General features: G+C 38.7%; 1 protein-coding gene across 4 annotated transcripts in view; it reads right to left on the bottom strand.

The window, feature by feature from the left end:
- The window catches only part of LOC143273854 (uncharacterized), a 91,076-nt gene that overhangs the window by 28,222 nt on the left and 35,822 nt on the right, over positions 1-27,032 (bottom strand). For 3 of the 4 annotated variants that reach the window (XR_013052077.1, XR_013052078.1, XM_076574181.1), the window contains one exon: positions 17,798-17,900. Coding sequence is in view for 1 of the 4 variants with exons in the window: in XM_076574181.1 (XP_076430296.1) it covers positions 17,798-17,900 (103 nt within the window). In the remaining 3 variants the exon portion in view is untranslated. Of the gene's footprint in view, positions 1-5,564; positions 5,794-17,797; positions 17,901-27,032 lie in introns of those variants that run through there. The other variant, XR_013052080.1, reaches the window with a different exon arrangement.

Genomic DNA, 27,032 nt, shown 5'->3' with positions numbered 1-27,032 from the left:
CTCACCATAGAACTGAAAATGCAGACAAATGTCTTTCCCGGCTGTTACCCATTCTTGCCTTTATCAAAGTCCCTAAATTATAATTGGAAACTAGAGACACAAATATGGAGGATGTGAAAAGACCTCCTCCAACTATGGTGACAGTCAGAGCCAGAGTGAATTCTGAGAACACAGAGATCGCTGCTAGATTTTCTGCAGAGTGCATGCTCAGTCTGCTGAAGCAGGGGAATAGACATGGTCCTTGTCTGACTAACTGCAAACTTGCTCTTCAGCAAGCCCGGTGTTTGATGAGCCATTTAACATCCTTTAGTAAATCACTATTCTGCTTGTAATAGGTGGTATTGGCTTTTGTTGCTTGCAGCCAGGAGCTTGACTAACACAGAACTCAAATACAGAACTAATACAGAACTACATTGTCGCCTCAATGGAGTTAAGGTAAATTCTATAAAATTTCATTCATTGGGACCCAGAACTGAAGAAAAATAGTTTGTATCAAGCGACAATTTGTGCTCAGAGTGGAAGTGATATCAAGACAGGGAATGAAATGGGACCTTACAATGGATCCATAGTTTAAGAAGCATGTTAAGAGGCAGGGTCATCTCATTATAGTAAAAAAAATTAGACAATGGAAAACCCCTGTCTACAGGTTTACAATCCCATGAGTGAAATGCCCAGGGTGGTGACACTTTCCTCCTGCTTGGTCTTGTGAATCCACTGATGCTCTGTCCTCTTCATCCTTCATTCTAATTAGCTCCATGACACTCTACCCAAAGTTCAAAAAGTTCAGACACAAATTGCTTCCTAGGCACAATTTCATCATACCACAATTTAACCATAGATTTGTAGAAGCTAGCTCAAGTATATAGCAAGATTCATTCTTAAAAACTGACACACAATGAATGAGTTATAAAGGTTCAATACTAGTGAGACTTTTAGTTAAAAAATGGATTGGGCTAGAATTTTAATGAAGCTACAGAGTTTCATCGTGCAACAAGACCTCAGACATAATCTGTTCTTCAGAAATAGAATAATGACATTTCAGTAGAGGAAATTAGCCTTCAGTCATCTGCTCTGTGTTTACACAGTTCTAGCATCATTGAGTCTTGACCCCAATCCAGGAAGGAACAGCAGGAACAATGAGCACTCCTTCTTCTTATGTATTGGAAGCTCCCAGTTGTCACCTATTCCTCATTTTTATTATGAATAAATGTAAAAATGTCTTATAATGGAACCATTGTGCAAACATGTCCTACATATGTGTTTATAAACTAAAGACTTTCCCATTGGAAAGAATGGTATTGTGAACTAGAAAATATATATTAAAAATTATTTTGTGGAAAATTAAACAGGTAAATGTAGAGTGAGCATTTCTGTGTACCTCTACACCTCCTGTGTGGCTTTAACTGTTGTCAGTATTCATGAATATTTTATTTCCTCTGTCTTTTCACCTTTGCCGCTTCATTTTTGCCCTTTCTTATCTTTGCCTGGAGGAATGTTAAATAAATGCAAAACATTAAGCTGTGTTATCCTTTAACCTATTAGTTAGCATACATGTCAAAAATATAATTGTATTTTTCTATAGTCACAACAAAAATAGCACATTTTAATTATTGAGTAACCGCCTAATATTTCCATGTTTTGTTTTTATTAACTTAAACTGTTCAAGCAGAGAGCTCAATAAGGTAGCTCCCACATGCTTATGTTTATTGTATCTCTTAAGCTTTCCTCCCTCCTCCCTGTAATAAGGAGGTGGTGAAGGAAATGGCCCACTCACCCTTGTGAGGTACGTCTGGATAAGGCTCTGTTCTGTAGAGTGGGGTTTTCCTGCTTCTTCCACCATGTAGCAGTTTCTTATTAGTTCAGATGTTTTCACTGTGAAGTTTTGGTTCAGAATTTTCTTTAGCATATTTCTACTGATGAGTATTGTCTACAGTGGTTCACAACCTGTGGGTTGTGAGCCTTTTGGGGGGTGTGGCATATCATATATTCCGCATACCGGCTATTTACAGTAAGATTCAAAACAGTAGCAAAATTAGTTATGAAGTGGCAATTGAAATAATTTTATGGTTGGGGTTCACCACATCATGAGAAACTGTATTGAAAGGTCGTGGCATTAGGAAGGTTGAGAACCATTGGTCTAAGTCAGATTTTTATGTATGGGGTGCAAAATGTTTATTTTCCCAATTATTTCATTTTTCGTGCATTTGTTAGCTAGGATTCTTTACAGAACCTCTTTTGATCCCTTATTGCCCCCTGGTTACTCTGCCAGTTGATCGTTAAGAAGCAGAATAAACGCTAAGTCATTTTCAACACCATCAGAATGCCATTCGAATGAGGTGGAGGCAGAGGTCACTCTGGTGCTCTGCAGATTTCAGTTCAGGACAGAGACTTGCATTTTCCAGCTGTGGGAAGGTTGAAGGTTGTCACTGAGAGCTGAACCCTGTGTGGGAAAGTTTCAGTAGGAAGCAGCTGTCTTATGAAAGGTTATGTGGAATGCCTCTTCCTTGGGACAACTGGATTCAATTACTGGTCGCTTGATGGATAAGGTTCTTAATTCCTTGCCTCAAACTAGCAAACTGAAAAGCTCTTTTAGCTCCCACACAAATAATATCTAAGCATTATCTGAAGACTATGAATCAAAGCAATTCTACCTTTTATTTGTTTTTCATAAATTAGGTACCTTCTCCCTCCCTCCCTCCCTCCCTCCCTCCCTCCCTCCCTCCCTCCCTCCCTCCCTCCCTCCCTCTCTCCCTCCCTCCCTCTCACCTCTTTCCCTCCCTCCCTCCCCTCCTCCTTCATTACTTTCTTTTTGACAGGATAGGGCTGTGTGGGTTAATCTGTGAACTCTCTACTTGGGCCTTGAATCCTGGGATCACAGGCATGCTCCATCAGGCCTGGCTTATATTAGTATTTACACATGGTTTTGCGACTGAAATAACTATGGAAATTACTGATAAAGGACATAGACACTAATATACTAATAACAAAAATTTAGCTAATGAACATTCCATTTATTAGCCCAGGGATAGCAGATTATAAATACTTGACATCAGAAATGATTCTAAAATGTAATGAAATGGAGCAACATTCTATTTTAGAAGAAAACTAGGATGTTCTTAAGACAATTCAGATACACTATAGCTTTGTATATGTAATATCAAACATAGTTAAGTGAATTGAGCAGCAATAGATTGATAATCTATACTGGGTTGGGGAATTACAGAAGAATCTGGAGCTATTATTAACCAAGTTCCTTTAGACTTTCTGGTGGGATATAGAGAACAAGTCTGTTTCCTAATTAGTATCAAATTGCCTCCTTTGCCTGTCTCAAAAATATCCTCCCTGCCACATCTCCTTTTGATCAAATCCTAGCATGGAGCTTGCTTAGCATAAACAAAAATCAACACTAAGAATTTATTTTGTGACTTTTATTGGTGCCTGTGTCTGTTTGTCTCATGTGAGAGAATGAAAGCCATGTTTCCTTTGCTTCCTGCTGTATATGATTAAGGAAGACTAGCGGCCCACTTGCTAATTTACAATAACCAGGCCTATGGGGTGGACAGGCTTCAGAAAGGAAGGAAAAGCTTGCGTCTTTGTTAACATTCCTGGATTATGAATCAACTTAGTCTTCCCCTTGGCTAACATGAATTTTTTTCTTATTGGTAAATTCAGTGTTATTGGAAACTCTTTTATTTTCAATATGCTCCTCAACCTCTCCAAACATCTCTACAAGCAAAGCAAATGATATTATGTATATAAATTCCGAATGTAGTTTGTTATGAGTTTTGTTCCTTATACATTGGAATTCTGTGTTTAATCCTAGCTCTTGGCCAACATATTTTGTTTGTTTGTTTTTGTCAATTTCTGGGGAAGTCAGGGCCAATGTCTAATGCTGATAGAAAGAAGCAGGAACTGAAACAGGACACTTGGAGCCCTGGTCCTGCTGGTCTGCTTGGGGATCTCTTTTGTGTTCTTCATAAATTTACTTTATTTTTTTTCCAGCATTGGCTGCTTTACCAAAAAAATTGAGCCCATCTATAAACAAGTTGATTGCTTATTTATTTTATTTTTATTTAATTAATTTTACATCCTGACCCCAGTTTCCCCTCCCTCCCCTCTTCCTTCCCCCCTCCCCCACCTCACCTCCACCCCCTACTTCAATCCACTCCTCCTCTGTTTCAGTTCAGGCTATCTATTTCAGTTCCACAGCTATCAAAAAATCATGGTGTATCGAATTGCACTAGACAAAGTACCTCCCCTTGTATTAAGACTGAGTGAGGCAATTCAGTATGAGGAATAGGTTCCCAAGAGCCAAACACATGACTTTTTAGCATGTGTTTTTCTTTTTCATTCTTTTTTGTTTAATGCCTCCTTTTAGTTTAATGGCTCAGTCCTTTTAAAATACAAAGTAGTAAAGATATTGGGGACAAATTTAGATAACACAGTGAGAAATAAAGGATTTAGCAAGCTCACTTTGTGGACTGAGTAATAGAAATTAGAGTAGTGATGGCAATCAATGGATGGTGAAACAAGATAATGGAGTCTACCTGCATAGCCAAGACTACAGCAGAGTGCATCTGCAAAGCTGAGACTGTACTTCTTACAATTACTCCTCTCTAGATTAGAAATGTGTGTGTGTGTGTGTGCACGTGTGCGCGTATGCCTCTGTGTGTGTGTTGTGTTATATTGTATACATACATGTATTTTTTCTTGAGGAAAGAAATTAAATATGTTGGCATTTGCCTCCTGATGTCTGAAGGACATTGTTTAGTGCTGACAGGAATTCCCATGCCACTGTGTACCAGTCTCACATTTTGACTGACTGTGGGTCCATGGGTACTTTCAGCCACTGTGATGACTTCAGAGCTCCTAACATGTCTTGAATACAAATGCAAGCTTCAGTCAAGCTTCCCCAGCTGACAATATTTCCTAATACCTCCCTGTAAGTCATGGCCACCAGAATTTCTGCAGGCAGCTCACTTTTCTCATCCCTAAAATAACCCACTGTTTGTTCAGAAACCAGATTCTTTCTTTCTCTAAGCAAAGATTTTCTGAACATCAAGTACGTTCTAGTCTGTCTAAAAATTTCCATCCCAGAGTGGACTGTGTGCTGAGATGGCTAAAGCAATAGTCTTGATGTGTGCCTTTGTACAGTCTTGGTGTGGGAGGAGGGAGCTTAACCTTGGACATTTTGTACGAACTTTCTTTGCTTCAGTTTCTCTATCTGTGACATGGAAATAACAGAAACTCTTTAGACAGTTAGTGTGTGGATTAATCAGATCACTGTATATGGTGACTTCAGAACATAATATATGTTCAATATGTAACGAAAGAAATAATATTAAAGTTAGTTATCCTGCTCAGAAACTGAACATGAAGACAACCATCATGTCTCATGGTGAAATTCTACAGCTGTGTTATCATCACCATGAATTGGGTTTCTTAGAAATACTTGTTAATGTGACTGAGAAAAGGCTGAAATATAAAGGAACGAGGAAAATGACAATTGTTTGCAGGTTGTTTGATTATATACATAGAAAACTCAAATAATCAACTGATAGAAGTAATAGGTAAGAATGCCTTAAAATAGCTGGATGTAATATTGAAGTGCAAAAATCAGTAGCTGTTCCACACACAGAGCCAACCAAACATAAATGGAAATGTATTGTTTTTAAATGATCAGCAAATGAAAAAACATGAATAAGTGTTATAAAACTTGATAAATCTATATGAAAACTTCTTCCAGTTGTTTCTGAGAGTCCAAACAATTTGGCCAAGTATAATGGCAGACACCTTGCAGTAAGAAAAAAGAAAAAGAAAAGATTTTACCATAAACATTGTATCTATTAACTTATATGTGTATTGTGAAAATAAAATGCAAAATATTCATATTTAAACTAATAATCTGTGGCTCACATAGAGAGTGACTAGAAAAAAGAGCTAGAGCAATTCAGAACATGCCATCTGAGGATGCATCTCAGTGACTGGTTTTTGCTTAGCATACCCTAGGCTGGATTGATCCCAAGTATTGCAAAAAGTAAAGATTGTATAACAATGTAGTATATGTTTGTACTTAGTATGGTGTACCTAAATATGGTGAGTCATGTCTGTAATCAAAGCACTCAGGAGGCTGATGCAGGAGGATTACAAGTTAAAGGACAGCATGAGCAATATAGCAAGACCCTCTCAAAAACAACAAAACACAAAGTCAAAAGTGTCCGTAGTTAACAAACATTTGGTAGTGTTACTATTTATAAGTACTGGGAAGTTCCTGGAAAGAACCTCACCTTCCCCTGCAAGGCTGATTAATTGATTAGAACTTCAATGATTGTGCAGTGATTAGAATGTTGCAGGTCCAGAGCCAAACTGCAGTTTATTTTGGGCTATTTTCAGCCCCCTAAATAGTCATTCCTTGGCCACTTCTATGTCTGACCTGATATCCTGTAACTAACAGATAAATCCTTTGCAGTGTATAAGCTTAACAAACCCTAGTTTCCATCAACTTAAAACCAAGAATGGCACGGATAGAATCTGAGGTCTATAGCTGAGCACCCCCCATACCTGTTTCCACCAATATATTTGGGAAGTGCTTTGATTTGTGACCTTCTTAGTTCTGTTACTATAGAAACTTCATCAAATTATCACATTGGAGCATGGAGTTTAGGATAACCAAAATCTGTGTTCATTGGGCGATGATTTACTTATATTTAGCTTCAGAATAAACCATCTTTCATTCCTTTGAAGGGACAGTTGTGCTTTTGTTTGGACAATTACATACATATGTCAAATATTATATGTAAATCTTATGCAAATACAGTGGTAGGGAGTTATTGTCCCGATTTTACAGATAGAGAAACTAAGGCACAGACAGGCCAAGGAATTTATTTGTTCAAGATATCACATCTATAACCCCATGCCATTTGTTTTATTAGGGATTCCTGGGCTTTCATCTCCCCCATTTTTAAAAATTAATTATTTGAGAGTTTCATACACTGTAATTTGAACATATTCACCCAGTTCAACTCTTACCCTTCCCACCCTTTCAACCATTCCATCTTGTCTCACCTGACTGAGTTGACTTATTTTTATTTTTTCTTTCCCCATCAAGTCCAGTTTCTTTTCCTCTGATAGTCTTGGGATTGGGACTTGGTCTTGTATGTGGTCAGTCTATCAGGTGTCACACCATCATCATCATCATCATCATCATCATCATCATCATCAAAAACAACAAAAATCTGACTCTCTCCCAGCACCTATAAATGCTAATAGCTTCTCAGCTAGTGGTGGGATTAGACATCTACCCTCCCACTCTCTATGCTGAGATTTTGTCTGGCAGGAGCTGGGGCATGTTTTGTGCATCCTCTCATACTCATTGTGAGTTCATATGTGCATCTGCCTTGTTGTATCCAGAGAACACTGCTTCCTTGAAGTTATCCATCACCTCTGGCTCTTATATTATTTCCTGCCTCCTCACCTGCAAATATCCCTGAACCTTGGGGTGAGATATGAATATCTAATTTGGGGCAGATCATTCTATAGTCTTTTGTTTTCTGCATATTGACAATTTGGAGGATATAGTCATGGTGTTAATTGTTATACAATGCAAGAAGAAAGTCTGATCTATTGGTATATTAAGAAGTCATTAGTAGTTGTTTCAATACTATGCCCAGTTAGCAGAGTTAGCATTGGGTTCTCTCTTAGAGCCTATGACCTATCTAGACACATATTGCTGGATTCTTTAATAGTGTCAGATATGGTTCCCATCTCATGTATCAGACCTTTGATCCAATCAAAAAGTAGTTGGTTATTTCTGTAACATTCATTCCATTATTGTACCAGTAGCTGTATCTTGTCAGGCCAGTCATTTTAGCTTGAAAGATTCACAATGGGGTGAGACTGAGGCTTACCTCATCTGCAAGCACTTATAGCATGCTTCTATCATGAATGGCAGTGTGTAGGTATGAAGTTTTTAGGTGAATACCAACTTGATGTCTCCACATTTTGTGATTCAAGTATGTGGTATCCTCAGAAATAAGATCATACTGTGAATTCTAGAAGGTAGTCAGGTGTATTGGCAATAAGCAAGTTGCTTGGGGTCTATGTGACCTCATTGGCCAAGAAGTAAAAAATACCTAACCTATTCCTGGTACTGGGGTTTTTATTTATTAGCATGAGGGATCTAGTTAAGGTATTGTCTCCCTGTTGTGGGGTAACTACATTAAGCCCCGTTTTACATATGTGTGTGCAAGTATTTTATGAAGGCCTTATGCTAATAGGTTTCCATCTGGCTTTTCCGAAAGACTTTTCATGTTAGTTATCCCTTCCCATATTCTCTGTTAGGGATTGCCCTCTCACCTCCCACCCCACTTTAACCCTTCTTGTTCCATTTTGTCACCTTTACCCTTTTATGCTACTGTGTTCTATCTCGTCTCCCTGTAAGGCCCCTTCCCCAATAGCTTCTTACTAAATTTCTGACCACTAGGAGTATTCTAAATGGAACATACATCTCTGAATATTCAAAGCTAACATTCAGAAATTAAAGAAAACATGCATACCATCTTTCTATATATCGGGTCCCTCAGTTGGGACTATTATTTCCAGTACCAACCATTTACTTGTGGGTTTCTTTTCTTCACATTTGACTAATATTCCATTGCATAAGTGTACCACATTTTCATTATCCATTCACTAGTTGACTGACATCTAGGCTGTTTCCATTTCCTGAGTTTTGTGAATAGGGTAGCAATGAACATGGATGAGCAGGTATCTTCATAGAAAGATATAAAGTTATTTGGGTATATGCCCAAGAATAGTACAGCTGGGTCATGTGGTAAATCTATTTTTAGTTTTTGAGGAACCTCCACACTGATTTCCATAGTGGTTTTACCAGTTTTTATTCCCACTAGTGGTGAATACATGTTCCCCTTTCCCAATATTCATTCCAATATCTGTTGTCATTTATTTCTTTGATCTTGGCTATTCTGAATGGATGAGATGAACTCTCAAAGTTGTTTTAATTTCCATTTCCACATAGCTAAATATGCCAAATATTAAAAAATATTTCCCAGTCTTTATATTTCATCTTTTGAGAATTATTTTTAGATCCATGACCCATTTAAAATTTCACTTAATGTGCATGGATGTTTTGTCTGCATGTATACTGTGCACCACGTGCATCCCTTGTGCTTGTGGAGGACAAAAGAGGGCATCAGATATGCTGGGGCTAGATGCACAACAGGAGTGAGCCACTATGTGTGCTGGGAATAGAGCCTTGGTCCTTTGGAAGAAGAGCCATTGTCCTTAAACATGGAGTCATTTCTCCAGGCAACTGGCCCATTTTTTAATTGGATTGTTTATTTTCTTGTTGTTTTGTTTTTAGAGTATATTCTGGAAAGTATTTGTCACAAGCTGAGAAAGACATTCTCCTACCGCCATTGATTCTCTGGGCTGTCTTCAGTCAGATGACAATGTCCTATGTACAGAACATTTTTGTTTCACAGGGTCCCAGTTATTAGTTGTTGGCCTTAATGCTTGGGCTACTGGGGTCCTGTTCAGAAGTCTTTTCCTGTGCCTTTAAGTTCAAGTGAAATCCCTTCCTTCTCCTACAATAGAGATTCAAGGTATCATGTTTTATGTCAAGGTCCATTTGCATTTGAGTTCTCTATGGGGTGAGACATAAGGATCTAGTTTCCTTCTGCCTGCAGCCATCCAGTCTGATGAGCGCCATTTGTTGAAGATGCTGTCATTTTTCCACTGTGTGTTTTTGGCTTCTTTGTCAAAAGTCAGGTGGCCATATGTGTGTAAACTTATATCTGGGTCCTTAATTTTATTCCATTGACTGATATGTCTCTGTTTTTATACCAGTACCATGTTTTCATTATTATAGTTCTGTAGTATACTTGAAATCAGGGATGGTGATACCTTCAGCAAATATTTTATTGTCCAGAACTGTTCTGAGCATTTTGTTTTATTTGTTTTTCCAAATGAAGTCTAAGAAAAACTTGATTTAAAAAATAAAGTTTAAAAAAATTTAAGAAAAATTTCCATGAAAAATTGAGTTGAAATTTTGATGGAGATTGCATTGGGTCTATAAATTGCTTTTGATAGGATGGCCATTTTCACAATATTAATACTGCCAATCTGTGAACATGGACAGTCTTTCTACTTCTTGGTTCTTCTTAAATTTCTTTCTTCAAAGTCATAAGTTTTTTTTATTATATAAGTCTTACACTTCCTTCATTGGATTTATTCCAAGATAATTGTTGGAGGTAATTGTGAATTGAATTATTACCTTTGTTTCTTTCTTGCTGTGTTTGCCATTGATAAGGTAAGAAGGCTACTGATTTTTGTGTGTTAATTTTATGGTTTGATACTTTTCTCAATTAATTTGTCAGTTGCAAGAACTTTTTTTGGTAAAGTCTTTGGGTGGTTTAATGTATAAAATCATATCATTCTCAAATAAGGGTAATTTGATCTCTTTCTATAATTGTATTCCCTTATCACACTTGACTTACTGTTCTAGTTAGGACTTGAAGCATTATACTGAACATGAATGGTGAGAGTAGGCATCCATGTCTTGTTCTTGATTGTAGTGGAAATGCTTTGAGTTTTTCTCCATTTAACATGATATTGACTGAGGGCTTGTTGTATGTTGCCTCTATTATTTTAATATATGTCTTCTGTATCCCTAGATACTTTAGAGTTTTTTATCATGAAAGGATGCTGGATTTTATCAAAAATCTTTTCTGCATCTAATGAAATGGTCATGTGATTTCTGTCCATGGATCTGTTTATGTGGTAGATTGCACCAGTTCATTTGTATATATTGATCCATTCCTGCCTCTCTGGGATGAAGCCTACTTGATTATGGTGAATAATCTTCTTGATATGTTCTTAAATCAGGCTTGCAAATATTTTATTGAGAGTTTTTGCATCTATGAGAGATTGGCTGTATATATATATATATATATATATATATATATATATATATATATAATCTTTATCTTGTTTTGGGATCAAAGTAATCTTGGCTTCATAAAGAGTTTGAAAATCTCTTTTCAGTTATATCTTATAAAATAATTTGATGTATATTGGTATATTGGTGATAGTTCTTCCTTGAAGGTTTGGTAGAATTCTAAGATTAAATTAAATTCTCAGAAGTCATTAATCCATCTGCACATGAGCACATAGTGTGATTCACCACTCATGATATGGAAAACTGAACATTAAAATAGTATTTATTCTCTGAAAAGAAAAAAGGCAATATTTTTTGGACAAGAAGTTTTTAAATTTGAAGGCAGAATTTCTTCCCCTGCTGCTTTTTTCTCATTTGTTTTGTTCATTTTAACAATTCCTAAGCTGGTACAGAACTAAACTAACAGCTGGGAACACTTGTCAGTCTAAGATGAAAACTTACAAGATATTTGTGACTTAGATGTATAACTGCCTTCCTACTGGAGCCCATTTCCCTCCCCTCCCCACCTCCAACTGAAGGTCAATAGGTTCTCAAAGTCATCAAAAGGAGAATGTTCTGTGTCTCAAAATAAGAGGTACATGTGTTTTCAGCCAACCAGAATATTTTGATGAAAGCACTTCCCAGTAAATGTGGTCTGAAAATGCTGCAGCCATGCTTTATATTTGCTTCAGGTTGTGCCAAGCTCACATCGTTTTTTGAACAAGGCTGGGGAGGAAAGAGCTAGAAAAGCAAAAGGCTAGCTGGAGCCATACTGAAAATCCTGCTGGGTAATGATGCTGTTTCCCTTTTATTTCTGTTTTCAACTGCAACAAAGCTGGTACATTCAAAACACAAAAGTTAGGTTCCTGCTTCTCCTTCCCAGAATGCTTCTCAAAATACCTGTACAGCAGCTGACACAACTAGACACATTCATCAGCATCTGGACAGCGTTCCTGACCTATCACAAGAGTGCAGACCCTACTTTTCAGATGTGTTTGATGTGTGATACCCTGTTCCTTGTTTCTGAAGTCTCATTATCCCAGGGTTGTTTTAACATAGCTTTACTGATACCCCAAAAGTAAGACATGTCCTTAGGAAGATTGACCCCTGACTTATTAGTGAATTAATCTAGGAAGATGGGCAGAGTATCAAGAATCCTGAGCCTATGATTCTAGTGTGCCCCTGTGAGTGGGCTGGTGCTTAATAGTGACCTTTCTTAGACATTACTTTCACAGCTGTCAGTGAACAGATGTAACAAGATGGCAAGTGTAGAAGCACAATGTGATTACAGTAAGGCCAGCAAGAAATCATCTGGTTGCTATTAAAAAGCTTCTGGGCACTGAAGTTGTATCCAGGCTAAGTTTCCAACAGTTACAGTAACACAAAGGTGTCAATCAAAACTCCAGTGCATATCCTAAGGATTCTTGAGAATGAATGACCTTATATTTCTATTAATTAAAACACACATAGGTTTCTTTTCTTTTGGAATCTTGATAGTTTGAATAACCAGGTTCCTTTCCCCCTTTATAAAGAATTGATGTAAAGGAAACAAACCTTTGCTTTTTCTATTCTTTCTCAAAGTTAAGCCACTTGTTAAATGCCAGCATCTATTTTATGTCAAGCTACTCTGTAATGAAGCACTACCTTTGGAAATTTGCTTTCTTTGTTTACAATTCTAATTGCTAACTTGAAAAAAATTGTCAGGTCTTCATTATGTCTCTCTCTCTCTTTTTAAATACTATGCTTCGATGCAGGAATATCTAAATAACAAACTTTGCAAAATGTCAACTACTGCTTTTATTTTTCAATACCTCAAAGACTTCAGTTTCTTTGCAGTTCTCTATGCTAACAGCCAAAGTTTATTGGTCTACTTGGCCAGATGTAGAGCAGAGGATCCACAGATGTCACTGCACCTCTTAATGACAACTTCATGAATTAAGTCTGTTAATGCCCCTATTTTATTGGTATATAAACTGAGGTTCAGGGATGTTGAGTAGCTTGTAGTGGGTCTCAAAGCTTGTCATATAATTTGACTTACAAATCTGATTCTAAAACAACAACAATAACAACAAAAATTGAGTGTCCCCTCTCCTCCAAAGCAGCTAGGTGGCCTTTCATGTTTTCTGTGTTTCTTCCTTTGAGCCTATCTCTTGGCTCTCTGAGTGCAGTTGTGAAAGTAGTGACTACTATCATTGGCAAGTAGAGCCTAGTCCCGGTGGATACATCTTTAAACTCCTGCACCTAAGGCTTAGGGAATATTGTGGGTGAAGAGATGGAGGCCTGCATGAGTCTGAGGATAAGGGAACTTGCAGTGAGATTCTAGTAATGTCAGAAACTACACCTGTAAAGTCTCACCAACATGATTCCCCAAATGTGAGCCAAATAAGAATGACACCAATGAACATCCTAAACTGGATGGAGAAAATTCCACGAGGTTTCAACCCTCCACAAAGAACTACAGGCACCCCAGGAAAGCTTGTAACAGGAGAGGTGATCTTCCCCAGGAAAGAGTACAACAATTGGTTGTTCAGTACCAAATTGTCAGTCCTAAAAACATACCTACAAATAATATTATATGGACTGAGCAGAATATATTTAGGCTTCAAATTGGTAAAAACAAAATAAAAAAAACCCTGGAAATAAAAAGAAGAATACAGAGGTGCACACTGAACCATGTAAGCTTCAATAATTATTAAATTTAGTATTCATGAGCATTTCATTACACACAAAAACAATTTGTAGGTTTGTAGCTGTAATTTTCCTGCCTTGTCCACAGTCAGGACAAATCTGTCACCTGCCAGTCCCACAGCTGCTCAGATCCAACCAAGTAAACACAGAGACTTATATTGCTTACAAACTGTATGGCCGTGGTAGGCTTTTTGCTAATTGTTCTTATAGCTTAAATTAATCCATTTCCATAAATCTATACCTTGCCATGTGGCTTGTGGCTTACCAGCATCTTCACATGCTGCTGGTCATGGCGGTGTCTGGCAGTGACTCCTTCCGCCTTCCCGTTCTTTCTTTTCTCCTTTCTGTTAGTCCCGCCTATACTTCCTACCTAGCCACTGGCCAATCAGTGCTTTATTTATTGACCAATCAGAGCAATTTGACATACAGACCATCCCACTGCATAGGTTAGATTTTTTAATTAGTGTGTCAAGAGGTTGTTGAGAAGTCAGTTTGCTGAATGACAGCTGTGGTCTTTACTGGGACTCCTCTTGCATGTTACAAGTCCTTTACTACTCTTTCAGCTCTGTGGAAGCAAGGACCTTGCCTATCCCTTTTGCTTCATTTTTCCATTCCCTGGAATGTGTGGTAAACGATTATAATAGCTACTCTGTATACACTTGTTGATGATCAGAACAAATATATACACATGGTCACAAGTGATTCCTTACTATAAGGCATGTATAGGGACTGTTTGAAGGGAATAGGGAGATTCTGAAGAGAGCGGGGATGAAGTGGATAAGGAATACCTTCTTCTTTAAGCTGCTCTTCTTTAGTTAGGATCTCCTGTTAATTCCCTGTATTACACACATGTGGGAAGGAAACTGTAATAGTTAAAATGTTTTTCCATGTGTACATAGTTACTGGTACAGTTTGGGCAGTATGAGTGATCTGGTGATCCCATAGAGATGGCTCGTAACTGGTGGAGAGAGGGGAAGATTTCAGTGTGGAACAGGCCTAGTGAATTGGGATGTGCAGGTAACCTTTGAATATAAAAAGTTACTTTTGTAGCAACAATGCAGATCCAGCAAGGGCACACAATTCATGGATACATCTCAGTGCATGGGCCAATGCCTTGTGTTACAGCTGCCCACTCCCACACATGAGCACCCTCCCTGAAGACTCCCAGTATGGGGTTGCAGTTACAGTTTCATGCTGTTTTTTTTTGTTTTGTTTTGTTTTGTTTTTTTGAGTGCATATTTAGAACCAAAGTTTTTGTTCAAAATATGTTGTAGTGCTGGATGCTGTGGCAGACACTGAGGACACAGGTGGCTACAGATTTTTCTTTTTAAACTCTTCTTTGCCTCAGTGCCAGGATGCTGTCTATGTCGTAGCAAGAGTTACTTGTTAAAAAATTGTTCTGAACTGGGTATGGTGGCAGATCTCTATCCCTGTAATTCTAGTACTTGCTAGTAGAGGGAGGAGGATCAGAAGTTCAAGGCTAGCCTTAGCTATGTACTGAGACCTGGTCAGCCTAGGTTACAAGAGACCTGTCTCAAAGAAAAATGTCTTCTGTCAAGGTTAGATCACAGGACATTTGACATCCTGTATGCAGACTGTGAAAATGAAAACAATGAGTTTTAGGGTATCCACAGGACAAGTCTATTTTGAGAACACTAGTTTAGAATTTGACAATGTTTAGACACACTTCAAAAGCTTAATTGTAGGACCGTGGGAGGCGGCTCAGTTGCCAGAGTGCTTGTCCAGCACACAGGAAGCTCTGGCTTGGCTGCCCACCATTGTAGACACTGAGCCTGGTGGTGTACATCTTCAATCTAAGGGTGTTGGGATGAAGGTAGAAAGATAAGAAGCTCAGGGTCACCCTCTTCTTCATGGCAAGGTGAGCCAGCAGGTACACAAGACTCTTAAAACTCAACTTATGCTTTGTGGAAAAAATAATTCAAATGATTACTAGTTTAAATCTCAGGGTGTAGAGATTATCTCACAACTTAAATAAAATATAAATAAATGTTTACTAGTGCTAGATTTGTCTGATTTCTTACTTTAAAATGTTTTATTTTGGCTGTAAATTTTACAGTGTCAAGCTTCAATGAACTTTAATCCTATTCTAAAATGAAAATTATTTTTATCCTTTTTCAGAACTTAATTGCTTTGTGAAAATGTAAATGTCACTGAGATTAATGATTCCATATAAATGTAATTTTTTCTTTTAAAACAGAAAAGAGTAATAGCAAGATTACTTTTGGAAAAATGCTCAAGTGGTTTATGGGTGGGAGGAATATTTTATGTACATTATCTCTTGTTGCTTTTGGCTAAGAAATAAAATTGGGCAGTTAAAAGTTCGGCACAGGATAGTTTTGGAAAATGTTTCATAATGTAATTTATGAAATCTAGCAAGAATTTAGATGGTTTAATAAAATAAAGTGTTAATGTGCTTAAAAATGACTCCAGCTTTTAGTCAAGGAGATTGTTGGGTTTGGGGATTCAGCGTTTCTGGTCTGTAGAATTGTTTGAATGGTGATGTAGCTGGGAAGCTATGTTCCTGTTGCTCTTGCTAAAGGAAACATTTCCAGTGTTCAAACTGCATCACTGCCTCTGGTCCATCATCTGTGAAAGTGACAGGTATCCTTTTCAACTTCAGCAGTGAAATCTGCTTAGAGGCATACATGTATGGAAAGCAAGGAAACCCAGCTACCCATTATTACCAAGAATATTGCCAGGATTTTGGAATAAAGTAATTAGAACAAAGAAGGTCTTAAAAGTTAATTCCTGAGAGAGAGAGAGAGAGAGAGAGAGAGAGAGAGAGAGAGAGAGAGAGAGAGAAGAGAGAAGAAGAGAGAAGAGAGAAGAGAGAAGAGAGAAGAGAGAAGAGAGAAGAGAGAAAAGAGAGAGATTCATGTAGAGGCCAGAGGACGAGTTTTGGGTAGTTAGCTTTGTCATTGTGCCTTGCAAGGTCTTTTGTTTCTGCTGCTGTACCTTGTATCACAGATGGTCTGAAAGCTTCTGGTAGATTCTCCTCTCTCTGCCTCCCAGCTTTCCATAGGCATACTGGGATTACAATCACAGATGTGTGACACAGAATTGGCTTTTTACGTGGGTTAACGAGACTAAACTCAGGTCCTCAGGCTTGGGTAAAAGTGCTTTTATACACTGAGCCATCCTCTGAGGCCTGCCCTGCCCTGGGAAGGTTTTGCCCTTCACCTATTAGTAATGTTGGGAGACCTGGGAAAAGACTTGGCTTTCTCTGGAAAAATGCAGCTTATAAAACAAAATCAAGCTGTGAAGACAAGTCATATCAAACTACCATGTTCACAGGTGAAGATGACAATATAGGTCATTGTTCTCCAGAGCTTTTGAGTCATTCGGAGTCTGTATTTTTCCTATTTTTCTTTGCCAGCATTCCCTAAATGCTCCTCCAAGAGTCCTGGGTAAAGTGGGGACCAAAGAATGGGTTTTGGCAGCTAAAGGGGTGGTTCCCTAGTTCAGAGCCTCCATAGCTGGTCTGGTTGGGTCTGGGACAACACAATTTTCTCTGTATTTGTCAGCGGTGAGACTCACAGCACTGTGTCATGTTTTCTTTCCACAACCTTGAGAAGTAAACCCAAGCTTAGAGCATTCCGAGGTAGTAGAAGTGCTCCTCTCTCTCCCCAGGCAGTTTGTATAAAGAAGGACTCAAGGGAGGACAGTTGAATCCTGCCCATCAGTGATTTTCCCTACTGTCATGGACTATGACTTAAGAAAGGTTGGTAGTCGTGTCTTTCCATTAGCTTCCAGGCATGGGTGAAATTTGATGCAGAATTTTATAAAACTGAAGTGAGGAACCAGGGAGATTCTGTAGTTAAGTGTATAAAAAGTCAAACAGTAAACTCAAGGTTTTTCTCATATTGATCCCAGTCCATCACTGAAGCCTGTGTGGGTTTCCAGGTTCCTTTTTGATGATGCTATATGCTGAAAAAGCCTTTAAAAAGTGGACATTATCAGAAGCTCCGATTCATTTAATTTATGCCCTCAAAGAAACATATCAAAAGCCCAGTTGATCTGGGAGGAGCTTCTTTGTATTTAGTAATTTGTACTCCAAAGGTTTCTAGTACTTGAACTGACCACACTGTGGCACTCTAGTATCTCAGGATGCTTATAGCAGATGGAGATACTTACTTTACAAGGGGTGGACTTCTAGTGAGTCCTGTCTGAAGATGTCTCCGTTGTGAAGCTGTGGGGCTCCCAGGTACTAGTTCTGTGTGACTCATGTATGCATTCTCTGTAGAATAAATGCAAACAATTACTAAGCTCTTGGATATTGAGAAAAGTATGAAAACAATCTGTTTCAGAGATTCTGCTTAAGTGTCTCCCAGGAAATCCATTTCCAAGGCAGGAAGAGGCAACAGGATTACTCTAGGAATTTTGATGGGTGACATTTCCTGAAATGGTGTGTGGCCATGAAGTAATAGCATCTTCATGACCTACAGCTTGAAGATCATTAAATCTAGAGGAACTAATTGTAAGAACCCAGGCATGCCAAATCTACTGCCCAATAGGGCTTTCTATTCACTGATGCTTTATCATGTTGTTACAGAAACCACAATAAAAGCAATTCTAAGTGTATAACACATAGGTTCTAATTTAGCAATGATTTAAACCTGAAATTAAGCCTTGCAGCTAGTAGCAGTCAACATGGCCTTTCCTGATCCTCTTTCCTTCATCTCAAGGATTTGCCATCCATCCTCTTCCTACTCTTCCTTTGTTTTCATGCATATAGAAAACAAATAGCAGGAAATGAGACAAGATGAGAAAGAAGACAAGAAAGGTCAGAATATTCTTTTCCTGTGTCAGTTTTGCCTCCATTCATGGTTCTGAAACTAAACAGAATGTAATAGCCAGTATTTGTTCCATGACTTTCACAGTTGACTTACATATGAACCCTGCATTCACTGCAGCTATTCGTCCCTATGAAGCTGTGAGCTGCTCTGTGGTTTCTAACACATGTCTTCTGACTTTCTGCCTACAGATTTGACTGAATGGTAGGCCTGGGCTTTATTTCTATCATCTGCTCTCTAAAACTTTGCATAACACATTTTGCCTATGTGTGTGTGTTCAGCTGTTGACCACCATTGAATATTTTCATTACGCCATCTTCCATCTCCAAGGCAACTTAGCTTTAGTTCTGACTTCTTCCCATTAATACTACCTTTTCCTTTCATACAAATTTTGGCCTCTGGTCTCTTAACATAACTATATTCCTATTTGCTTCCCCATGATGTTTTACTTTGTCTGAGCTGGACCTACTAGGGTTTTCTGTGGTCCATTTAGCTTTCTATCATGTTTTCCTTGCATGGCCTAAAGCCGAGGCTTTCTATTCCCTTCAGCAGTGTAGCCACCAACATCAGGCTAACTTGAAGGAAATTCAACCACTGCTAACTAGCTCCTTACTTCAGAGAAGCTATCTAATGTTCTCATACCTGTCATCTACCGCAGACCATCTGGAACTAATGCCTTCTTTGCAGTGGTTACAAGGTTTATAACAAGAAGGAACATAATGCACATAATGTGTTAGTCACAATAATATATACTTTAGATACTTGATGTTGGCTTCTTCCTCTACCTACCTCAGAGAACATTGCTAGAGAAAACAGATTAAAGGCTAGTCTAAATTCTTGTCACCTAATAATATGTTAAAAATGTTACACATTTTCAAGTTACTTTTATCTTAATCAGTGTTTTTGGTGGCTACCAACAGAATAAACTTTAATATTTTTCTTCCCCATTCCCTTATTCTCTCCTCCCTTCTTCCTTTGACCTCTCTTTCCTTCTTTTCTCTTCTTCTTTCCTTTCTCCATGTTGTGTAATATTATCTTAAGATGTGCTACATTTGTTTATGCTGTGGAACATTTGTTTTAATGATGCAAAGGTGTGTTGCATTCTTTTAAGTTCCCTTTGTTTACCTCTGTGAAGCTGTGTTACTTTGCCTAAAACACCTAAATGGTCTAATAAAGAACTGAGTGGCCAATAGCAAGGCAAAAGAAAGGCTAGGCGGGCTGGCAGGCAGAGAGAATAACTAGATGGAGAAAGAAGAAGGAGCAAGAGAACAAGGAGAGGAGGATGCTAGGGGCCAGTCACCCAGCCACCCAGTCACATAGCCAGCCATGGAGTAAGAGTGAAGACAAGATATACAGGAGTAAGAAAAGTAACAAGTCCAGAGGCAAAAGGTAATCATATTACTGTAATTAATGAGGCAATTCCACATCATTTATCTGGTAATCAAGAGAGGTTTATTTCTGGAATAACTTACAGCCAAGAGGGGCTGGTTACAGGGTCCAGGAGAGATGAGGTACAATCCAGTGGAGAACTCTGGCTTGGTGTCCCATCCAGCTTTCAGGACCACGAGGTATCCAGAAGGGGCCAAACACACATTTTGAGTCTTAAGGGGCTCCCTCTCAGCCACACCCCAGGGGCAGGTCAGCCCCACGGGCATGTTATAGGCAAGTATGGAAGTTACCTGCTGTCACTCTAGGGGCAGTATTTCAAGGTCAAAGCTGAACTAGCTACCCACTGCATCCCCCCCCTTTTGTATAAATAAGAAAATTCTAACTTAATACAAAACTATTTACAATTGGGATGATTACCAGATATTGTCCCAGAGGAATAAGGGATAATGACCAAGACAAGATGAAACTATACCAATAAGAACAACGCCAAACAAGAAACACATACTAAAATCCAGAGGAGTCTGGAATATAGGTAAATGGCACATTATAGAAATCCTTCCAAAAGATGTCCTATCTTGAAGAACATGAATCTAATACTTAATATGTTCTAGCTAAGGTACAAGAAGATTGTAATTATAACTGTTAGTCTTCAATTGCATCAAAGACCTGAGAAGGCACATAATAATACCTGAGAAATTGGAGAAGGATGCAAGGAACTTTTGGGAGTCTTGCAAGAGTAGACAGACAGCTGACAATCTGGAAAGTCACCTAGAATTTTTAGTATCTTTGGTACATTCAAATTGGCTGCAGACCTAGAGTATCTTTCAGGCAATTTTCAGAAACAGGTTTTTTTTTGAAAGACTATCCTACCCTGTCTTGGCAGAATTCAATAGTCACTTTTATTTGTGTCCTGCTCATACCAAAGGGACAGTATTCATACTGTCAACAGTCGAGGCAGGGGCAGTTCTTTGCCTAATAGGCCATTTTTTTTTTGTGCCAAGAAGAAGATAAACTTCCAAATAGAAATGTCTCAGAAGCCCAACATTCTCTCAGGATCAGATTAGTGCTGTCAGGAACAATTGTGTCTCATGTCAATGGAATTCTAAATTATCAAAACATTTAAATGCCATATTCTCTAGGTCTATGAAGTGTTTGAAGACTGCTCTCAAGAATGTACACAGCAGATATGACTACATATATCAAAGCAGAATTCTACTTTTTTGCCACTCCTGGATGTTGCCCCCAAATGTATCTCTTTTTCCAATTCTCTACCTAATCTGTCTGCATTCTATGCCTGACAGATGGCCTTAGCTTCTATTATCTCAGGTTACCTTCTCCATTTATGATTTCTCTGTATTGTTACCAATTTTTACCCATGTGAGAAAGTAGGAGGACAAATCTGTCTATCTCCAGCGTAATTCTTTTGTTTCTAACTATATTTTCTATGGGCTTTTGTTCCACTGATAGACCTCTTTTATTCTGGGACACACTATCTTAGAATTGGGAGACAAATGAATCAGTGACCATGGTGGCTTGAGTGAGAATAGCCCCCACAGGTCCATACATTTGAATGTTTGGTTCCCAGTTAGTAGACTCATTAGGAAGAATTAGGAGGTGTGGCCTTGTTGGAGGAGGTGTGTAACTGAGGATGGGCTTTGAGCCTATGCTCTCCTCTTCCAACTTGTGGATAAGAAGCAATCTCTTAACTACTGCTTTGGCAGCATTCCCTTCTGGCTGCCACCATGCTTCCCACTGTGATGATCATGAACTCACCCTCTGAAATTGTAGGCAAGCCCCCAGTTAAATGCTTTCTTCCCTTAGGAAGTTGTCCTGAACTGTCCATTGGTAGAAAAATCTTTCACTTTCCTTGAGTTTCTTGAAGTCACTGCTGACCTTTTACCACAGTGTCTTTGAGCTGAAATTCATATGATTCATTGTCAGCCTTCTCTGGCTATAATACATTCAAGGAGCTCTTCTGAATTGTAGTGCTCTGTCCTCAATTATGACTGGTCTGCTGGTAATTATTCCCAGCTAGCCTGATGTCTTCCTTGGGGGCTCTGGAACCATGACAAAACCGTCAGATTTGCATCTGGCATACTTTTCATTCTTTGTGGTATCTCTAGCCCTGATCACACCTTTGTCAGCCATTACTAGTCCCAACTGGACCAGCCATTTGATGTCCTCTACAATATAGAATAAACAGGGACAGGGCTTGTAGGAAACAAATCACATTTCAGAAAGGTTTGGGAGCTGTGATTCTGTATGCTTTGATGCATTAAAACTTATTGGCTGAGTGTATATGGAATGTTTCAGAATAGAGGAAGATCCATGTTAAATACTGTACTGTAACCATTTGTGTGTGTGTGTGTGTGTGTGTGTGTGTTTGTGTGTTGTATGATATAAACACAAGCACACATATACATTCATATTCCTTTGCATGCCTGAGTAGCATAATACCATTTTATTGAAAACATATGCTACAATTAATTAGCTTTAATGTTTTTCTCTCTGGTGGTTATTTTGATTTTTCTCTCCAAAATACTCTCTGTGCACAAATGCTTTTAAAAATCTACCTCTGTACTACATCTTTTTTTTTTTTTTTAAAAATTTAGCTATCTCCAAAATAAAAAAAAAACCTTCATCATATCTATATTCCTTATTCCCTGATTCTTTGTAAAAATATTTCCTCCTTCACTAGTTCACTTAATCATCTTTCCTGAGGACAGTATTAGTTGATTGGTTTTTTTTTTCAAAGAGTGTTTGACGCTCTGGCCCTTTTCACTTGTGTATGAACCTCCTTTTGCTCATCTTTCCTCACATTTTTGCCTCCTAATTTTCCTGCTTTCTGCATTTTTAGAGGTTTTCCTGCCCTTGCTTTTCACAATGTCCTTTTCCAGATTCTTTATTTTCTCTCTTAAAATGACTTCTCCATGTGTCCCTCCACTGTTCTTTGTCTGGTCAGACACAGTCCACCCTTGTCTGTAGTTTCTATCAGTGTATAAGTATTGTCATCTGTTCCCACCTCTCTGCGAGCTCCATTTTGGGATTTTCATCTCCCTGATGGATTTTGTGACTCAAATGTCATGTGAGTACATTTACTCTAGGTCTGAGACAGATTTTCTTTTGATACCGAATTTAGGTTTTTCTTTCCAACTTCTTTATTTGAATGCCTGACTCTCTGAAGTTCAAGATCATTATATTATTTTACACTTTCTGGCTTTCCTGTTGCTAATCAGTTGTGAAAGTCCTCTAGACTTTCTATTCGTAAAAATATTCTGTGGTGTTAGAACTAGAGCTTAGGGCTTTGTATGTGTAGGGAAGGGTTTTCCTCAGATCTAGATGTTACTTCCCTGATGTTTCTTCAATTATTTCCTCTCCTCTTCCTTATGGAATGAACTCCCATAGTCACCCTCACAGACTTACTGTCTTAAGTCATCTGAGGACCCTATTGAATCTTAATAGGTGTTTCCAATCCAGTTGTCACACAACTGGTGCTGGGCCACAAAATAGAACCACATCTGGGAAAGGGACTGATAGGGATGAGGAAATTACTGCATATGAGGTGGAGATAGGAAAAACTAGTGTGAGAAGTACAATAAGAATATACTATATACATGTATGAAATTGTCAAGTATCAAAATTAATCAATAAAAGGAGTTGAAGCTAAGACATGATTCAGGAATCTTCACCCAGAATTTTTCTGGAGTAAACAAGTCTTGGGGACATAATGGCCTTTCTGCAATTTGTAGCATAATAAGTTCTGGAAAATTTTTATTTTCAAAATGACAAGTGGCTCCAGATAATGTCTAGGTTATAAAAGTATCCAGTTAATGTGTGTGTGTGTGTGTGTGTGTGTGTGTGTGTGTGTGTGTGTGTGTATGTATGTGTGTGTGTGTGTATGTGTGTGCGTTTGAATCTTCTCAGGCCTATATAAAGTAAAGCTTTCTATAAATGCTGTGTTTTCCCCTCTTTGACTATAGCAATGGAGGGAATTGTGCCAACATGCAAAGCAAACAAGCAGAAAGGGCACTCTGCCTTCTGGGCTGCAGCGTGCTAAGGTCTCATCATTGTCTCAGAGACATGCCAGCCTTTGGCATATTTCCTAGCATGCAGAGCCTTGTTTTCCTCACGGGCCAGAGCATGGTAGAACATCTTCATGCAAGGTTATGCTAAACACAGCCTCTGGAAGCAAGTAAGTGTTTAATTAATTGCAACTATTGCCATCATTGCTTCTCTTCATAAGCAGTGCTGGCCCCCGCTTCGGACACTGTTCTTGACATAACTCGGCACTATAGTGACCTCATAAGGTCAGGGATACTATCTGTATTTTACAGGAGGAGAATTGGAGACAGAATGGTTGGGAGTTTTCCCATTGTCATGGAGTTCAACTCATGAGAGCAGGCAGAGCCTTAACCAGTTAGTTTCGAGGGATGGAAAAAGGTCTAGGGATAATTTGGGTGAACGTTCCTGGTGAGGGGCTTTGGCATGGCAGGATATCCAGGGTTTACTTATGAACAAATGTGGAGAAGCAGGAATACCCATGGTGGCCAGGATGGAAAGGGAATTGGTAAAGATGGATGAAATCTGTGAAAAGAAGCATGGAGAGTAAGAGGGAAGGGGGCTTAGATGGCAGGCAACAGACTTGCAGGTGCAGTGGAAGTGAACTGGGGAAAGTGTCTACTGATTTAAACTTTTGAGAACATCATAAAGTTCTGAGTACATTGGAAGACTCTATTGATTAACTAAAGTTAACTAAAAATGGCGCATCTTGGATCACACGAGGACAAACCTTAGAAGTTAATGACTCACTCATTCATGCTGAACATTTTTCTTTCATCCTGAGGACATGTAACAGAGGACCAAGCAGACAGTTAGCTGAAGAAAATCTGGAACAAAGACATCCAAGTCCTTCTCATACACCTCAGGACAAACTGAATTCCTAGTGCTGAGGAAAAGAAAATACAGAGGCAGGAAACTGAGAGGAAGGGGCCAGCACTGCAAATGGATTGGTCCTACATAAAAGCCATACACACTCTAGTGTCCTTATCTTTGCCTACATACCCAGACCAGTGTTATTTCAGCTCATGGATGCTTTACTTCTCTGGACTTGCTCAGTGAATCTGGTCAAATGAACTTTGCTCTCTTTCATTCCTTTTTGGTTATGTTTTTGGTAATATGGAGCATCAACCTACATACCTTCTACTGCCTTTGATATCAATAAAGAAGGTAAGTACGTGCAATTAACTTCACATCCAGATGAAGTCAAAGGTCACATCCACACTCCTTTTTAAATGTCCTATCACTGTTTTTGAACTGATCCAAGCAGAGTTGCCCAGAAAAGGAGCTCTGTGGTTCCCCACTGCCCTACAGTTACCTCTTCTTCTGGCTGTTCATGGGCTAGAGCTGCAGAGCCCACTGTACTTGCTTGTATCCGGCCCAGAGAAGGGACTATGCAAACAGGTGAGTGCAATGATCTGAAGAGGATCTGTGCAGGAAGTGAAGGTGAGGAGTCACAGGAAGTGAAGGTAAGAAGTCATGTTCAGAGATACCTCAACTACCAGTTGTCTTTATTGATTTGTACTATTGATGGTGTAGGATTATTTTCTCTTGCTTCTCTTTTACCTGTTGATTTCACTGACCCTACAATTCTGTCTATGAAATCGATACTTTAAAGAAGATTGCTTCTGCTGCATTCTTATACCAGCAAATACTTGTAGTCTTGATATTTTGAGCAGTGTAAAATTTAGTAATTCTACCACAGGATGGAAGATGACTTTCTGGAATACATTCTATTCATGCATCACATTAATTATTTAGAGAACCATAAAAATAGAAACTGTAGTTATTAAAGTGATCTCTCCCCTTTTTCTAAAAGAACTATTGTCTCTGACAAAGGAATTTAAGCACTCAGTTATGTCTTATATCTCCAGCTGTAAGAAACTTTGGAAATAACTTGTTGTGGTGACAGTGTTTAGTTTTATTCCTTAACATTAAATTATACTTTGAATTATGAAAAGCAAAAGCCATTATTTAACGAAGAAACTAAGCTCTTACCAGAGTAGAGAATACATTTGACAAACTTGTGGAGGCCCACAAAGTTTTCCTATATAGATCTGAGCTTGCTTCATCCTGCAGAGCTGGATTAGAGGATTGCTTGACCATGTGCATGGTTTTGAGGTGACTGGAAGTATCTATACTTGGTTGAGCTAGGTAGAGGTCTTTTGCTCCATCCATTGGCATTTCTATTAATAGCTCTTTAGAGGAAACAGGAGGAGTCGGTGGCTAAGGATCCAGGCCCTCCCAAGGCTATCCTGTGTATCTATCTGTTTCTCTCCTCTCTATCCTTCTATCTAAATCTCTTATCCATCACTCCTCAAGAGTACTCTGGGGTAAAATGTGGGAGCCATTCTTCCAGCTGGCATCTCACACAAACTATTACAGGATTTTAACTACACAGAGGGTTTCCCAAAATTGTTCTGCCTTCTCTCCCTAAAGTCACCAGAAATGGTGTTCCTAAGTAGAAGTTAATATTCACATAAAATACTTCTAGCATAACTTTTAGACAACAATTTTTATTTGGAAATTCATTATAGGAGACATAACAGATGAACAGGTTTTCATTGTCTCTCCAATGAGTGGTATATGTTTTATGCTTATTTCAGAGTGCATACAACCCCAAAACAGAGAATTGGATGCACCAGTGGTTGTGAATAGAGGCAGGTATCTTTCTGGGTGATGCATCACTGTGACCCCAGAGCTTACTATCTGTTCCTGTGGAACCCTGACACAGTCTCAGTCAGCCTATGGCATCTCTTCGTCCTTTCTAGTGTCCTAAAGACACTGGATTAGACTTCAGCTTTGTTCATTCCTAATTCTGCTCTGGGACTTGTCTTCCCTCTGAAATGCTTGTCACAGAATCATAGTTTTGAAACTTTTTTTTCCAAGGCAGTATAAATTGAAAAGAACTCTTTGTGGCTGGAGAGTTTTACTTTTGGTTATTAATAGGAAAGAGATGCAGGGCAACACATTTAAATCTATCTGTCTTTCACACACACACACACACACACACACACACACACACACACCTCAGAGTTGCTGAGTTGAATATAATAAAGAGTCTAACTGCAGGATACTTAACAACTCTTTATAAAATTTCTTAAGAAGATCGCTGACCTGATATGACATTG

The sequence above is a fragment of the Peromyscus maniculatus genome, chromosome 6 (genome assembly GCF_049852395.1).
Source record: "Peromyscus maniculatus bairdii isolate BWxNUB_F1_BW_parent chromosome 6, HU_Pman_BW_mat_3.1, whole genome shotgun sequence".
Lineage (NCBI taxonomy): Eukaryota > Metazoa > Chordata > Mammalia > Rodentia > Cricetidae > Peromyscus > Peromyscus maniculatus.
This window is presented reverse-complemented; position numbering and strand designations above follow the sequence as displayed.